The sequence below is a fragment of the Martes martes genome, assembly GCF_963455335.1.
Source record: "Martes martes genome assembly, chromosome: 17".
NCBI lineage: Eukaryota > Metazoa > Chordata > Mammalia > Carnivora > Mustelidae > Martes > Martes martes.
In genome coordinates this window covers 17289668-17307835 of record NC_137905.1, presented here as the reverse complement: position 1 = coordinate 17307835, position 18168 = coordinate 17289668, and the positions used below count along the sequence as shown (strand labels likewise).

The 18168-nt window shown below is 44.2% G+C and overlaps 1 protein-coding gene across 1 annotated transcript in view; it reads left to right on the top strand.

Annotated features, from left to right (window-relative positions):
* The window catches only part of TANGO6 (transport and golgi organization 6 homolog), a 179845-nt gene extending 162923 nt beyond the window's left edge, over positions 1–16922 (top strand). The window contains exon 18 of the mRNA XM_080828218.1: positions 15549–16922. Within this exon, the coding sequence (XP_080684344.1) occupies positions 15549–15725 (177 nt within the window). The 3' untranslated portion in view covers positions 15726–16922. The remainder of the gene's footprint in view (positions 1–15548) is intronic.
* Positions 16923–18168: the final 1246 nt, after the last annotated feature.

Sequence of the window (18168 nt, the reverse complement as noted above, 5' to 3'; positions counted from 1 at the left end):
ATCCATTTGACAGTAGTGATGGATTTGAGAAATAGAGCTGAAAAGATTACAACTCAGTACCTTACTGTGACTGCTAAAATATCAATGTTCAACCTTTTCTAGTGATAACGTAAGTGACAGTTTGGAAGCCCTGACATTTAAGACTGCTCCCTCTCTGCCTCTTCTGCATAATCATTTACATAGATCTACATATGTTAGAACTTGGTTCATCTTCCTCTTCTGCATCAGACCTACACAGTTTTATTTTCTGTAGGTTAGCCTATTCCTTATCCTTCTTATCTGATCTAGAAAGACAAAGAATGAAGTATTATTATTCAAACTCAGAATTTTACAATGTTATTTATCTATTTTTAATTATTAATAATTATTATTTTAATTAACATATAATGTATTATTTGTTTCAGGGGTACAGGTGTGTGATTCATCAGTCTTACACAATTCACAACACTCACCATAGCACATACCCTCCCCAGTGTCCATTGCCACACTGGCCACCCCTCTAGCTCCCCCCTCCACTCCACCAACCTTCCGTTTGTTTCCTGAGATTAAGAGTCTCTTATGGTTTGTCTATCTCTGTGGTTCTGTCTTGTTTCATTTTTTCCTCTCTTCCCTTATGATCCTCTGCCTTGTTTCTTAAATTCTGCATACAGGTGAAATCATATGATAATTGTCTTTGATTGGCTTATTTCGCTTAGCATAATACCCTCTAGTTCCATCCACGTCATTGCAAATGGCAAGATTTCAATTTTTGATGGATGCATAATATTCCATTGTGTGTGTATACGTGTGCGCGTGTGTGTAGATGTATACCACATCTTCTTTATCCATTCATCTATTGATGGACATCTGGCCTCTTTCCATAGTTTGCCTATTATGGACATTGCTGCTATAAACATTGGGGTACACATGCCTCTTCGGATCACTACATTTGTATCTTTAGGGTAAATACCCAGTAGTGCGATTGCTGTATCATAGGGTAGCTCTATTTTCGACTTTCTGAGGAACCTCCATACTGTTTTCCAGAGGGGCTGCACCAGCTTGCATTCTCACCAACAGTGTAGGAGGGTTCCCCTTTCTCCGCATCCTCGCCAACGTCTGTCATTTCCTGACTTATTAATTTTAGCCATTCTGACTGGTATAAGGTGGTATCTCACTGTGGTTTTGATTTGTATTTCACTCATGCCAAGTGATGTTGAGCACTTTTTCATGCGTCTCTTGACCATTTGGATGTCTTCTTTGCCAACTGTGTGTTCATGTCTTCTGCCCATTTCTTGACTGGATTATTCTTTGTGTGTAGAGAACTTTAGAATGTTAAAGGTGAAAAAGGCCTTAGAGATCATTTAACTTGTATTTCATAAAAATTTCCCTTGGGTTATTAACCTTACGAGTTGTTCCTCTGACATAAGGTCTTCTTGGTCAAATAAGTTTGGAAGATGCTGCATACAACTATGTATTTTCCTCTTGGCAATTAGGTACATGTTAACCTATTAAAGGGTCTGAGAAGGCCTTCAACAAAGAAAACTAACAATTTCTTCAACTCATTTACTAAGGAACTCTTTCTTCATTATAAGCATGCCAGGTGGGGCGTCTGGGTGGCTCATAGTTGGTTAAGCCTCTGCCTTCAGCTCAGGTCATGATCTCAGGGTCCTGAGATCAAGCCCTACATTGGGCTCTCTGCTCAGCAGGGAGCCTGCTTCTCCCTCTCTCTCTGCCTACCCCTCTGCCTACTTGTGATCTCTGTTAAATAAATTAAATATTAAAAAAAAAATAAGCGTGCCAAGTAATAATGTTCCATGGAAGATACCTTGGGAAATAATCCAACTGTCTCGTTTTATGAATGAGGAAAGAAAGTTCATGAAGAGACAAGTGGTTGTAAGTTTCCAAAGCTCATGCCAGGAAGAACTAGCACTCATTTCCAGTTGTTTCTGGTAGCTTAGCTTACCTTGGCCAAGTGCTAATAAAAGGATAGCATCTCTTCCTCTTCCTTCTACTTTATTCACTCATTCACCTGGAACGAGGTTCGTCGTCTTCTCCAGGGTGTCTTAGGTGACATCATAAAGGAAGCACAAGTTAAGCACCACATTTGGGAATGTTTGCTGTCGGCTCCCTTTCTGTATATCAGACCCAACACACTTTTATTTATAACAAATTATTATAACAGATATTTTGGTGTTTCCCTTTATTCTCCTGAAATGAAATTTATAGCTTCTTAACCTATATATATATTTTAAAAATCAATATAATGTCCTAACTATAATATGAAGAAGGAATAAAAGGATATTTGTTTATAATAAAATAACATACATTTTAATACATCAGTGTCTAGGCTAGCTCTAAGATACAATGAACTCTATTTGGTTGCTCTTATATGTAGACCTATAATGAATGTAACACCTACAAATACAAAATCATACAGGTATCTTATGCTAACAGCTCAGAAGTACATTGTAGAGCTTGATTTTCCAAAAGAGTAAACTAGGGGCGCCTGGATGGCTCAGATGGTTAAGCATCTGCCTTTGGCTCAGGTTGTGATTTACAGGGTCCTGAGATCGAGCCCCACATTAGGCTCCCAGCTCAGCAGGAAGTCTGTTTCTCCCTCTCTCTCTGCCTCTCCCCCTGCTTTTGCTCTCTGTCTCTCTCTCTCTCAAATAAATAAAAATCTTCAAAAGAGTAAACGACTCCAAGGGCGCCTGGGTGGCTCAGTGGGTTAAAGCCTCTGCCTTCGGCTCAGGTCATGATCTCAAGGTCCTGGGATCGAGCCCCGCATCAGGCTCTCTGCTCAGCAGGGAGCCTGCTTCCTCCTCTCTCTCTCTGCCTGCCTCTCTGCCTACTTGTGATCTCTGTCAAATAAATAAATAAAATCTTAAAAAAAAAAAAGTAAACTGTATAAAATTCTAAACAAATGAAAATACTATCTTCTCTTAGTTTATATGGTAGTTGCAATCCTGAAAAATTCAGTGTATACTGAAACTCTAAAAATACTTTGAGCATTTGCTATGTGATAGCACTTATATCTCAGTGCTTTCCATTAATTCACTTAATCTTCATATCCATTTAGGTATGATTAACATCCCCATTTTACACATGAAGAAGCTAAGACAAAAAAGAGAAGTAACTTATGTGGCAGCTAGTAGGTGGCAGAGCGGAGGTAGAGAAACCAGGCAGCATGGCTCTAGGACTCCATGTTTAGTGACTGTCATCTGAAAGACTCAGAGACCACGCCACTCGGGCATTTTCTGCACAGATCATGGCTAACAGAAGGCTGCTTCAGATCCTGGAAATCTGATACCCAAAAGGAAAATGGGCGAGACTACCTCCTGACAGCTTATTTACTGTCTGCCCTGGGGAAGGATGGAACAGTGAGAGGAGAGTGTTTGGGGCTGGCCTTGGACCCAGGTGCCCTAACCTCCCAGGACCTGCCAGAATGAACTCTTCAGAGAGCAGAGACAGGAAACAACCCTGGCTTCCTTTCACCCTGCTTCATGTTCCACGATCTCTTGCCAAAAGTTCAGGCCAACCACCAACTACACTGTCCAGAAACTTCCCATAATGTACACAGAACTGAAAAAAGCAGGGAACAGACCAAACACCTTGAGGGCTGCTAGGCTGGGGAGTGAGATTCCTGGGACTTTCCTTCCTCCCTGCATCCTGATCAGAATCGATTCTTCCTCTGATAATCAGATGGGCCTCTGGGTTGCAATTAGAAGTGGGTTGCCCACTTCTCTTTGCTCCGTCCTCTGAAAGGGCGGAGTTCTAAGTGTACCCTCCTTGGGATGACATGAAATGACAGTTAGGATTGAAGCCCTGGGGTCTGTTCCAGCTCATTGCTCATCATCACCCCATGGTTTGTTTGCTCTTGGCAAATCTGCTCTGAAGAAATTGCATGTTCTCTGAGGTTTAGCATTTAATAATAATACAACATTTATCAAGGGCTTATTGTATGCCAGGCAAAGCACCAGGTTTTCACATTCATGATCTCGTGGAATCCTCCTAACAACCCTTTGAGATAAATATGCTTATTAACTCTATTTACAGGCAAGAAAATTGAGGTCCAGAATGTTTACATTTAAATGCACAGCTCCAACAGCCAGCCCGAGGTAGAAATGGGTGCAGATAGAGGCTGCCTCATTCCCAGCTTGGCTGTTGGGACGGAACTAATTAGAACCAGCCTGAGATGGTACTTGAGGAAGGGGCGAACTGTTACAGGTATATTGGGACAGACTCGTGTTCCTAGGACTTCTGTTTCCTTAACCGTTGTACTTTCTTCACCTCTGTAATTCTCCAGGGTTGACAGGTACTCGGTCAGTCGGCACGGTAAAGGAACTACAGCTGGAGAGGTCTTCAGAAACACACATCTGCTGAGGTCCAGTCCCCAGCGAACCTTTTTACCCTGGTCCATGAGCTAAAGATCAGGCTCCTTCCCACGAGGCTCTTTATGTCTTGGATCCCCCCGGCTTTTATCTCTGCCTCTTCCTTCCTTCTCAAACGCCCTGACAGCCTCACGCCAGCCCCAGATCCCCTGCGTACTGTTTATTGCCTCCGCATCTTTATCCCTACTATTTCTTTTTTTTTAATTAAAGATTTTCTTTATTTATTTGAGAGAGAGAGAGAGCAGGCATGCACACGAAGAGGGGGCAGTGAGAGGAGAGCAGAGGGAGAGGGAGAAGCTAGCTCCCTGCTGAGCAGTCCCTACTATTTCTTATGCCTCGAATGCCTTCTTTTCCCCTCACCTGTCCATCTGATAAGCTTTTATTCATCCTTTTGGACTCTACTTAAATTTTATACTCTGTGGAAAGCCTTTCCTGATTTCTCAGGTAAAATTAGTAATCACGGGGCGTCTGGGTGGCGCAGTCAGTTAAGCGGCCAGCCCTTGGTTTCGGCTCAGGTCATGATCTCAAGGGTCATGAGATGGAGCCCGGGCACGCTCTTCACTCACCGAGGAGTCTGCTTAAGACTTTCTCTCCCTCTGTCCCACCCACCCCCCGCCCCAAATCACACTTTTATCTCTCTCTCTCTTTCTAAAATAAATAAGTAAATCTTTAAAAAATAATAATAATAATCCCTTCTTCAGGCTCTGCAGCACTCCACATATCAGCTCCGGGCTAGAGTAGATATTGTAATGATTTGTTCATGTCTCATGTCACCAGGGGACTGTGAGCCCCTGAACACGCTAGCCACTAGTTTCTTTTAATAGTGGTAAGAGATACATAAGACAGAATTTACCATCTTAACCATTTTTAAGTGTACAGTTCAGTAGCTTTAAATATATTCACACTCCGGCACTGCCACCCATCCTCAGAACTCTTTTCATCTTGCGAAACTGAAACTCTGCACCCATTAAACACGAGCTCTCCGTTTTCCTCTCCCTCGGCCCCTGGCAACCATCCTCTCTGTCTCTGTGAATTTGACTACTCATTCCATTCGCTTTTCTATTCCTCAAATCTCACACAGTGCTTTGCACAAAATAAGTGCTTAATGTATGTTTGTTGAGAGAGTGCATGAAATCTTTTCTCCAAGAGGCATGGAACACATCTCCTCATCCCTTTGTACCTGCCTTTGTGATAAATAGATTTCCTAGATCTTAACCTGAAAATTCTGGGATTTCCAAGCTCTTCCGGTGTTCATGTTTCCCAAGAGCAGAAGTTGTCCAAACAAGTTCAAGGGAATTCAAGGGAATTTTACCTCCCTTTATTTAGAAACGCCTAACGTTTTCATCACAGTTGGTTGCAGACATGCTGTCCCCAGATCAGCGGGGAGAAGGAGTCCTGAGGCAGAGTGACAGGATGAATGCTGATGTGCAGCCAGAACCTTCTGCATTTCAAAACTTGGCTTCTTGACACACACACACATGCACGTGCGTGCGCGCACACACACATACACACGCACTATAGATATACTATTTATATACTATATATATATAGCGGTGTATGTGTGTATCTGTCAAAATTCTAACACATGTATTTCCCTTAATTCCTCCTGTTTGGGCAGAGGTTTCTGCCATAATTCTAGCCAACCCAGCAACAGAGGCAGCTGCATTTATTTTAGCCTTTCATTTTCTTAAAGAACGCATGTTGATAGCTTACAACTTTCTCTTCCTTCAGAATCACACTTCGTATACACATGTTTAAGAACAAATTTTTAAAATATTTTGGAGAAAAGATGCAGTGCCAGTTTGTGGATCAAAAATGATTTTTGATGGATGCCTGGCTGGTTCAGTCACTGGAACATGCAACTCTTGATCTCAGAGTTGTGGCTTTGAGCTCCATATTGGGTATAGAGATTACTTAAAAATAAAATCTTTTTTTTTTTTTTTAAGATTTTTATTTATCAGAGAGAGAGAGAGCGCGCACAAGCAGGGGGAGAGGCAGGCAGAGGGAGAGGCAGAAGCAGGCTCCTTGCCAAGCAAGGAGCCCAATGTGGGACTCAATCCCAGGACTCTAGGATCATGACCTGAGCCGAAGGCAGACTCTTAACTGACTGAGCCACCTAGGCATCCCTTAAAAATAAAATCTTTTTTTTTTTTTTTAAGATTTTTATTTATCAGAGAGAGAGAGAGCGCGCACAAGCAGGGGGAGAGGCAGGCAGAGGGAGAGGCAGAAGCAGGCTCCTTGCCAAGCAAGGAGCCCAATGTGGGACTCAATCCCAGGACTCTAGGATCATGACCTGAGCCGAAGGCAGACTCTTAACTGACTGAGCCACCTAGGCATCCCTTAAAAATAAAATCTTAAAATGATTCTGACCGGATCCCCTTTCTGGAACATAAAAACCTGATTGTTGATAGTTAAGAAAATTCCAAGAAGTGTAATAGGTTATATCCAACTCACGTCACCCTTGTTCCTGGCACTTAGATTTTTCCCAGGCAATGTTGTTACTTTCGAAACTGTGGCATAACTCTTAATCTCCTACCCAGTGTTTTTTTTCCTAACCTCCCACACTCCTGCATCCTGGCTGCTTATTAGAGTCACGTGGAGAGCATAAAAATCATAAAAACAAATTAAAACTTTTTTGAAAGTCCTGAGTCCCAGCCCCTGTGATTCTGATTCTTAGGTGTGAGGTGGGGGCCCAGCCATGTTAAACATTCTCCAGGGGACGGTACTGTGCAGCAAGGTTGGAGAATCTCTACACTAGAATGATGGTGTTGTGTGGAGGCAAAGTCTGGGCTTTGTAGCCATGCTTCGATGTGGATGGCAGGTGTTCCTTTCTCTGGGCTAGAGATATACATTATTAGTACATAAGGCAAAACCCACCAGCGCCTCTGTGTGTCTGTGACTGGTTTTCTCTGGCCTTTGGTCTAGTTCTCTAACCTTTTCTTCCTGACACATCTTGCACAGAGCCTAGAATTCCATTGAGCAGATGCCCTCAGGAGAGTGGTCTGTCCTTCCCCTCTGGGCGACTCAAGCTGGACCTGAAGCTGGGTGACCTGGCTGATCCTGGGGTGATGCAGGATGCCTTAAAGCAAACTGGTGCCCCAAAGGAAAGCCAAACCTCACTGGCAGCCAGGAGCCCAGTTACAGCTCTGCCTCCTCCCTGCCCAGGCTCCGTCCAGATAAACAATGTTGATGGTGTGGGGAAAAGGTCATATTTTCTCCACAGCCGCCTCTTGCATATTGGTTTTGCTAGTAACTGCACAAGTTTAAAAGCTGAGTTTGCAGAGTGAGACTTCACAGACGTGGGTTTGAATTCTAGCTGTGTCCTTGAGCAGATCGCTGAAACCCCCCTAAAGCCCCTTTCCCTAATTTGTTTGATTTTTTTTTTTTTTAAGTAGGCTCCACATTGGAGCCCAGTGCGGGGCTTGAGCTCAAGACTCAGAGATCAAGACCTGAGCTGAGATCAGGAGTCGGATGTTCAACCGACTGAGACACCAGGTGCCCCTACCCTCCCCTAACTCATAAACTGGGCCTGATAACATCTACCTCACAGGATTAAATGAGATACTGTGTGTGAAAGGCTTAGCACAGTGACTGGAACGTAGTAAACACTCAGTGACCCTAGTGAGCCTTCTGCAGGCACGGTCTGATCCCACATGGGAGGCATTAGGCACCGGGAGAGGACAGGCCAAGGGTTCCCTCAGCAGGGTGCCTGCACAGAGAGCCTCCAGGGCCAGGAAGGTGGAGCCCTTTACCCACACGAGGTCACAGAGCACAGTTTGAAAGCTGGGATCGTAATCACCTTTTATGGACAAAGCTCCCAATCTCCTTTCCCACAAGCCATGGCCTGCTGCCTTTGCACACACTCCGGCCATTTTTCCTGCCTTCTTTGTTCTATTTCCGTGCCTGTGGGGGTGAAGGAAGGCTGCTGCCTTCCTCAGGTTGCTATTTAAAGACATTCTGAAAGACGCTGCAGCGGTTGCTCCTCGCGCCCCAGCAGTGCTGCTCCCGGCCCTGCAGCTGCGAGCCGGCTGCAGCCGCTGTGGGCGCTGGGCTCTGGCCCATCGAACCCTTGCACGGCGCGCTGCGGCCTCAGCGAGCCTAGGAGAGCCCAGTTACGTGTTGGGTAGCTAAGTCCAGCCATCTGCTTTCTGTATAGGGCTCCTAAGCTGTCACCCCTCCCAGGGGTTAACCACACTGGCCGGCTTGGTCTTTGTCCCTCAGCTGCCAACCTGTCTTTGTACCTGTAGCATTTTTGGCGCTTGACCGGTTACAGGTTTTCTCCTTGTTCTTCACTGAAAATCATGCTGGTACTCCCTGCATCCCCATCCCACACCTTCTCCAGTTTGCACTCGGGAGACCCTCCCCATTTAAGAGCCAGACATGATCCAGAAAGGGTAAAAATGCCATTTATCTCTAGCTCTGGCAGAAAAAAATACTTTGGAAATAAAAGGGTTTTGAAAAGCTCAGTAACCTCCAGTTAATAATAATTCTACTCTGAACTTCAGCATGTTTGAGATTCTCTGTCAGGCAAGGATAGAAATCTCTTAGACTTTAGTAATCCTGTCTTTCTTTGCCAACCTTCCCCTCACTTTCAGTGAGGCGTCTCAAAAGCCCAGACTTTCTGTTTGAATCAGCCCTAATTTCTTTGTCATACACCCATCAAAGTGAAGGTTTGGGTTTTATCAGTAAAGCATGTATTCCTCTTCAGGCCAGAGCTCCCTGGATGAGGTCCAAATTGTCTACCTCCATGATGCTTCTCCCATGTATTTTTTTCCTGCCCATTATCTTAGAGAGGTTGCTCACATCCTCGACCTCGGAGCCTGGCTCCTGTCCGCTTGCTCCGCAGAGTTCTTTCTGGTGCCCCTAGCTCTATGCAATAGCACGGTCAGTGTTCCCAGACGTCCAGGACCACCACTGGCCCTGACTTCTGCACTCAGACTGCTTTAAATCTCTTTACCTCGGGGCGCCTGGGTGGCTCAGTGGGTTAAAGCCTCTGCCTTCGGCTCGGGTCATGGTCCCAGGGTGCTGGGATCGAGCCCCGCATCGGGCTCTCTGCTCAGCAGGAAGCCTGCTTCCTCCTCTCTCTCTGCTGGCTTCTCTGCTTACTTGTGATCTCTGTCTGTCAAATAAATAAATAAAATCTTTAAAAAAAATAATAAATCTCTTTACCTCGTCTTACACCTTTTCTTCTAATTCCTCTCCGTTTATTCATCTTCCTGACACCTTTCCATGGGACTCTACTCTCTTTCATTTTCAGAGGCGTACCTTTCCCCTCGTCTTCTTGGCCCCGTGGTGGTTTAAACCCAATTATTTCAATGTCGGAATAATAATACCAACAATACTTTGAATTATACATCCCTTGGCTTATCATAGCAGAGTACACCCTCACACGCGTTATCTCTTTTGATCCCACAGTCAACTTGTAAGGTAGGCAGTGTGCTTTCTGCTTCCCACTTTGACAAAGGGACAGTAATAACCCTTTCGAGAGGCAGAATAGCGTAGTAGCTCCTTAAGAACTTTGGCTCCAAGTGAGGCTGCCTGGGTTTGAATCCGGGCTCTGCCCTTTACTACCTGTGCGACCAGGGTAGCTGGAGATAATGATGGTACCTCTCTCATTGTGGTGTTGTGCGGAGTGAGTGAGTGCCTATAGAGAATATGCCTAGAACCGTACCTGGCACATAACAGTTTTTATGTAAGATGTAGCTATCGTTATTATACATTCATTCATTTACTTGTCCAAAATTTACTACACAGCAGAGCTGCTCCATGCCGGGCCCTGTCCTCAGCCTCACTGAGAGAAGAGTAACAAGAAGGACACAGAGATCCCAGTACTTATGGGGGAGACTGACAAACCCCCACTTATTTAGCGCTCACCATATGCCAGTCTCTGTGCTTGGATCTTTATAGACATTAACTCTCATTCTTTACAAAGAATTCTTTAAAAGGCGGCAGTGTTACTCCATTTTACAGTTGAGATCACCGAGGTTCTGAGAGCTGAAGTCGTTTGCTCCAGATTCCCCGGCTAGTGATTGGGAGCACCATCATTCGCCCCACCCAGTTCGCCTGCCTCCGGGCCCTTAGGTTCAGCTCTGCACGTCTGTCTCCCTGCTCTGGAGGTGAGCTCCTCAAGGACGGGCACAGGTCCTTGCTACCCAGAGTGCTTAGCAAAGCCTCCTGCACACGCTTTGGCAAAAGGTGGCTGAGTTGTGCTCTGTTGATGATCCTTGACTCTCTGCACTTGAGTCCCATCTGTCCACTCTCACTTCCCTTAGCCACCAAGTCAGTCACTGGTCTTAACACTGAGGGCAGTGGTCAAAATGAGGACCATTAGTAGTTGGCCTGTGGCTTCCTGACAGATTCCTGCTGCACCAGATCTTTTATTCTAGCATGTTATAAACAGAACTAGTCGGATTCTGGGGTGTCCTCCTCTTCTGGGCACCAGTCTAGAGAATCTTTTTGCCAGGCCGTTTCCCACCTCTAACTCCAGTCTCCGCCCCCCATTCTCCTGTCTGCCCCTCCCTTTTATTTCCGTGTCTAACTTCTCTGTTTCTGTCCTTGTGCCCAATATTTATTAGCCACAAAGGAGCCACGAGGGGTGAGTGATGGGATTGGGCGGAACTGAGATTTCTTTCCTTCTGATCTTCTCTTTTTTTTTTTTTTTTTTTTGCCTCATGTGTCGGTTCTATGGGAAGATGAAGCTCTAAGTACAGTTATTGTATGCTAGCATTTAACTATTTTATCCTTTTGTATTTAGCAACCCATTTTTCCCTTCAGTATTAAGAAATTATAGATGGAAAATCCTCTGCTAGATAGCATCTTTGCAGAGCTTGTATTTCTGTAAATGTCTTACTTGGGACCATTTGTGTTGTGTCTTATCGATCCCACATGATAACAGAAGACTAGCAGTTTCATCCGCCTAAGTTCTCTTTGTAAAAGTGGCCTCTACAACACACACGCACACACACACCCTCTCCTTTCCTCCCCCTTCCTCTTCAGGCATCAGTTCTTTTCCAGAGACTTTTCATACTAAGAATCTCAGTACTTGCTTAAGATATCCTGGCCTAAGAACTTCTCGGATGGTGGAAATGTTTCTTTCAACCATCAGCTACAAAAAGCTAAGCCAGATCTCCTCTGGATGAAATGCACCCACCCCCACTCACACCTGTACCCCCTCTGCGTTTCCTGGGAGTCCTTGGGCCTCCATGCAGAGGGCGGGGGATGAAGAGCAGGTGTGTTGAATTCTTAATGAAAGGTTTCCTCCATGGGATTGCCTATATCCTGCCCACCACAGTGGCTCCTGTGAGTAGCTTTACCTTTGAACTCTCCTTGTATTCAACCCCTGATCCGTGGGATTTGGTGACAATCCCCTGCTGGCAGGAAGCTTTGATCCTTGGGGAGTCCAGAGGAAGTCCTTGTGATGTGTGGGATCCCCAGTGTTACAAGGATTGGGAAGAAGCCTTTCCAGGATGGGTTGCTAAAATAGACCCATTAATTAAGAAGGAGCCTTTGCCTAACAGTTACCCAAAAAAGGAGATCCGGTAACTGATAACAAGGAGCTCAGCGCCCCTCAAGTATGAAGTGGTGTTTGCACAAGCATTATTGTTTTTTTAAGGACACGGCAGTGCCAAGGGGAAAATTCCTGCCCACACCAGGAAGGAGCCGAGTACCTTAGCAGAATAGAATGCCTTAGAACCTCCCTCTTTAACAAGTAAAAGCTAACCTTATTTTGAATGTTAGGAGGCTCTGGCAAAAATTCTCAAAGATATTTCTGAGTAGGAGAAAGATTCCCCTAGAAGAAGAAGAAAAAAGATGACCTTGTAATAAACAGTGGGAACTCTAGAATTTCTTTGTAAGAGACACTTTGGACTGAATGCCATTGGACCGGATGTCAGGAGACTTGTCTTTTAGCCCCATAATAAGCAGGCCAGGTTTGCTTCGAATCTGCATTTATTTGAGGTGGCTTAAGGTTGCAGGGACTTGCTAAAGTTTCCCCAAGCCACTCCATGGTGCCAGCCACCCTTTGGCTACAAATAAAAGTCAGACTGAAATACCTTTCACAGGGTGGGGAACGTTCTCCCTCCGCCCACCTCCACAGGCAGAAATCGCTTCCTTTGCTTTCACAGAAGTGTGGAGCTTATCGTTAGAGAGATCATAGTGTCTGGGGAGGGGGTGTGTGTGTGTGTGTGTCTCTCTCTCTCCCTCCCTCCCTGCTAGGCCATAGCTGCCAGAGGGTAGGGTTCGTGCATTATTCATCCTTTTATCACCAGCACACTGCCTGGGCACGAAGTAGGCCCTTAATAATGATTATTGGATGAGTGAGTAATCATGAGGCAGTAGCTCTTAGGAGTCATCGTCTTTCGGGAATCATCTCTTCTATTCACACTGCCAGCCTCGAGGAAAGAGAGGTTACCAAAGGGCAGTGGGTATAGCATCCCCCTCCTCCCCTCCAAGTTTTTTCCTTTCTTTCACCATTTCTCTCTCCCTCAACTTGTCATTTTTGTATTACTTGCTGTTAATGTTCTAAGTAGAGAATTTTTTTTTTTAAGATTTTATTTATTTAACAGAGAAAGAGAGAACACAAGCAGGGAGAGCAGCAGATGGTCAGATGGTGGAAATGCTCCCCGATGAGCAGGGAGCCCAGTGCCGGACTCAGTCCCAGGACCCTGAGATCAAGACCTGAGCTGAAAGCAGATACTTTCCCAACTGAGCCACCCAGGTGCCCTAAGTAGAGAAAATTTTAGATGTGAAATTATTAGCACGAATTATACACTTCATCTTTATATTGTGCAATACCAATTTTAAATACAAATATAAGATCATTGAACTTGGGGTGCCTGGGTGGCTCAGTGGGTGAAAGCCTCTGCTTTTAGCTCAGGTCATGATCCCAGGGTCCTGGGATGAAGCCCTGCATCGGGCTGTCTGCTCAGCAGGGAGCCTGCTTCCCCCTCTCTCTCTGCCTGCCTGCCTCTGCCTACTTGTGATCTCTGTCAAATAAATAAATAAAATCTAAAAAATAATAATAATAAAAAATTAAATTAAAATGTAGATTTCTCCACTGGAAAAAAATTTCACAAAGAAAAAATGCCAACTATGACAAACAATATTGTCAACTTAAATAATAGACCTTTTTTTATATACAGAGAGCTCTTACAAATCAGTAAGGTAAAGTTCAGTTACTCATACCAGAATAAAATAGAGTTTATTAGATGTAAATTTAAAACAGCATGATGCTATTTTTCACTTAGTGGATAAACAAAGATACACAATTTACAGTCCACAGCAGTGATGCGAATTTAGTGTTACGTGGAAATGTAAATTATTGCAACTCTCTGGCTACCTTTGTCACAATTTTATGTGTGGATTACCTTCTGACCCAAAGATTCCATTTCTAGGTATTGGTCCTATAGATACACTTGTTCATGTCTGCAAAGACTTAGGTAACAGAGTGTTTATTGCAGCAATATTTGCAATATCAAAGATAAAAAATGAGTTTCATTGGCAGAAAAATAAATTGTGTGACATTCGTCCTGTGCAGCCATTTTTTTAACAAAGTATTTCTCTATGTGCCAGTTATACAAAAGATCTTCAAAATGGAATAAGTCAGCTGGGATGATGGCATATAATAGCATAAAATACAGTTCTGTGGTTTTAAAGGGGGGAAAGGCACATACATACATATGCTTAAAAATATCTAGAATATTTCTCAGTTATACATGATACCCTCTGAGAAAGGAAACTAAAAGCCTGGAGTAGAAGAGAGACACTGTTTTTTGGGGTTTTTTGTTGTTGTTGTTTGTTTGTTTTTTAGATTTTATGTATTTGTTTGTTTATTTGACAATGACACAGCGAGAGAGGGAACACAAGCAGGGGGAGTGGGAGAGGGAGAAGCAGGACTGAGCCACCCAGGCGCCTGAGCTTTTTTTTTAAGTAGGCTTCACTCCCAATATAGAGTCCAACACAGGGCTTGAACTTGCGACCCTGAGATCGAGACCTGAGCTGAGATCAAGAATCAGACTCTACACCAGCTGAGCCACCCAAGCGCCCCTCCCTGAGACTTATTTTTTAACATGTACTTTTTTGTACTGTATTACCTTTTCAGTAAAAATAAACAACACAGAGTCTGGATGTTTAAAATCTGCCTCCCCCATATTTTTAGCCAAGTAATTTTGGGATGTTATGTAACCCTCTAATCTTATATATTTTCATCTATAAAATGGGGCTAATGTCTTTATATGACTCACATAAAAGTTGGATAATATATGAAAAATACTTCCTACAGTACCTGATCCAAAAATAGTAGCTTTTGAGGCAAAGAGCCCTAGACCAGAAGTAATTTCACAGGGAGCTGAAGACAAGTCACGTGACACCCATGACCTGATGTCTTCAGTCTCTAGTTTGGCTAGCTGATCCCTAAGGCCCCTACCTCTGAGTTTACCTGTTCGTTTGAAAGCTGTTTCCTGCTAAAAGTTGTAACTCCAAAGCCAGGAGGATTTGGGAGGAAATTAGGAGCTCCTGGGAGTAGGTGCTTTGGCACCCTCCCAGTTCCATACCAGAGCCCAAGATGAGAGCACTGGATGGAAAAGATGGGTGTGGCTCTATGGCTCTATCTACACAGCCCTCCCTTGTTTCCTGTTGCAACGTTGCAATTGCAAAAAAAAAAAAAAAAAAAAAAAAATTACAATGACTTAAGGAAGGGCATGGAGGATGGAACTGGGATGGAAAATTTTAAAACAGTAACAGTGAAAGGCATGCTTACTGAAGAGATAACCTTCTGGGTCTCATAAGAAAGATGTCCACAGATGGGTGTCTGCAGATTGCTTTGTGGGAGCCTGAGAGGAAGATGCTGGTTATTATGCTCTAGGAGTAACCCTATCTGGGCACCAAGACCTGTCTGTGATCCTGATTTGGGAGGGAACGAAGGGGCCTGGAATCTCTACTTTGGCCTGGGGATAAAAGGGAGTAGCAGCACCCAAGACATATGTAGTGAGGTGTCAGGGGTCATGAGAAGTCCAAAAGGAAGCCTGTCTCAGTACAGCTATCGCTCCTTCCATGGAGGAGGCCATGTATAATCTTCAGGAAGCCTGTGAGTTTCCTCTCAGAACTTCTCAGGCAGAAGTTAGGGTTGTTCTGAGAAATTCTGGCACAGTAGACAGTGATGACCCTGTTTCTTTCATACAGGTGCTGAGGGATGTCCTCAAGGATCTCTACCACCTGCTGAAACACGTGGTGTGCTTGGAGCCTGATGACGTGGCCAAGCTCCATGCCCAGCTGGCCCTTGAAGAGCTGGATGAGATAATGAGAAATTTCCTCTTCCCACCACAGAAGCTGGAGAAAAAGATTGTGGTCCTGCCATAGACCTAGTTCAAAGGACGTCAAGGAGGTAGAGGACCAAGCAGCCAGAGCAGTGCCCAAACGTTCCAGCAGGTGGCCCCACTGCCCCTTTGGTGCAGGCAATATGGCTGACCCTGGATGGCTTTATGTCTCTGGTCATTCGTGTCTTTAGGCAGACCTTCCTAAAGCATCCATTTAACCATTCTGCAACTGGCCTGAAGCATGTGTCCTTAGAAGACAAAAGATTACAAATCTCACTTATTTATCTGCACGTTTTTCAGTGTCCTGTGGCATTTAGAGAAGGAAGTCTACTTGATGGAAGTATATCTTTAACATGACTGGTAGAAGTTGACTAATTGGCCATTCTTGTCACTTGAACTGAAGAGGTTGATCACCCTCCTGAGTGGCACATGTGTCACATATCTTGTTATTCTTCTGTGGTGAGATTGTTCTTCCTTGCAATAATGAGGAGCAGCCAGAGCTAGTCATCCTTGGCTGCTCAAGAGGCAGATCAGAGCACAAATGCATTTGGAGGCAGGGAGGGGAAGGAAACTGTTATCGAAACATGCAAAATGGAATAAAATTTTTTTGGCTAGAGAGTACAGGTCTGAATCTGGTCTTCTGCTATTGAGATGGAAAGCTAATGCACTGAGGAGGATTTGAACTCCAGAAAAGAGCATCAAGCTGGTTGAATCTTCCAGAGATGAAGGGTAAGCCCTTTGTTTGCCCCCTGAGCTATTTTCTTCACTCCCTCTGCTACTGTTTTCACTAAGTTGCCCTGACTATAGGACAAAAGAGCCACAAACATCTCAGATGAGAGAGTTTATATTTTGCATTTGGTCCTCTGCTTCTTGAGGGGGGAACACTTAGACAATGGGTTGATTAAATGTATACCGGAAAGTGGATAGCGTATTGGTGACATGATGCCATGTTTATTGAAATCATGTCAGTACTGTGAAATCAAGTAGCACTGTGGACTCCTCTTTACTTACTTATATATTGTGGCCACTGAATTTGATTGCAGCTAAAAGAGAAGACGAAGTGGTACCTTGGTGGCTCAGTCGGTTAAGTGCGTGACTTCGGCTCAGGTCATGATCTCAGAGTCCTGGGATCCAGTCCCACATTGGGCTCCCTGCTCAGTAAGGAGTCTGCTTATCCCTCTGCCCCTCTTCCTGCTTGCATTCTCCCCCCAACCCCCTGCCCAAATAAATAAAATTTTTTAAAAAGAGAGAGAGAGAGAAGACAAAAAGGAGAAACAGGCTGACTGCTTCGGACAAGCCCTCCCCAATGTCAGCACCTTGACAAGGTTAACCCAGAGCTTCTCGACCAGTCCTCAGCTTTGCAGAGCTAGGTACACAATTTTATCTCCACTCCTTGGGGTAACCAGGCCTAGGGCAACCAAAACACAGCTTCCCATATCTCACAGGTAACTGAAGGAGCTATGTACGAGCATGCCCATATATCAGTTAACAGCAGGCTCTTTCTGTCTGACCAGATTACAGAGGAGGTTCTTAGCTTAGAACCTTTGTGGTGGGCATTCCTTTAAATTAAGTGGCCTTCTGGGGCGCCTGGCTGGTTTGGTCAGAAGAGCGTGTGATTCTTGACCTCAGGGTCATGAGTTCAAGGCCCACGGTGGGTATGGAGCTTGCTTAAAATAAATATACTTTAAATAAATAAGTAAAGTGGCCTTCTTAAAGATACAGATCATAAGCTAGCTTAGTAAGCAAAGAATTAGAACAAAGGTGATTACATGTTTTTAAGAAATAGTATCATTCAGCTAGGGGAGCTGGATTTGTTCCCATTCTCCAAATCAGGATGTAGAAAATCAGGATTGGGGCTTTTAGATCGGAGAAAAATCTCTGTTGAACCAGCTGGATATACCCTGAAAATTCTTGTTTCTTGGCGTGCCTTTAACTAGACTCCATACAATGTACATTAGATCATTAGATTGGATATGTTAGATGATTAGATTAACTTGGTTTGCATTAAGTGCCTTCCAGTTCTGAAGATAGATCCTAACTGATCACCTTGATTAGACTGAGAAACTCTGTAGTCTCACCACCTGTTCTCCTAGGGAGTGCCTCAGGAAGCATTCTAGTCCTAGTAAATTGCCTCTTAATTTGAGTTATTTGGCAAATGGCTAAAAGCATCTGTTCTTTATTGATTTTGATGGATTCCATTTCAAAGAATAACCTTTTCTGACCTTGTTACCAAACTCAGGGGAAAGACACCATAATGTAACCCTCCTAAACATGACCAAAATATTAAAAAGTTTCCAAATTTATATTTACAAATTTTAGTGTGTGTGTGTGTGTGTGTGTGTGTGTGTGTAGTATTTTTTTTTTTAAAGATTTTATTTTTTTGACAGAGGTCACAAGTAGGCAGAGAGGCAGGCAGAGAGAAGGGGCGGTGGGGGGGGGGAAGCAGGCTCCCTGCTGAGCAGAGAGCCCGATGCGGGGCTCGATCC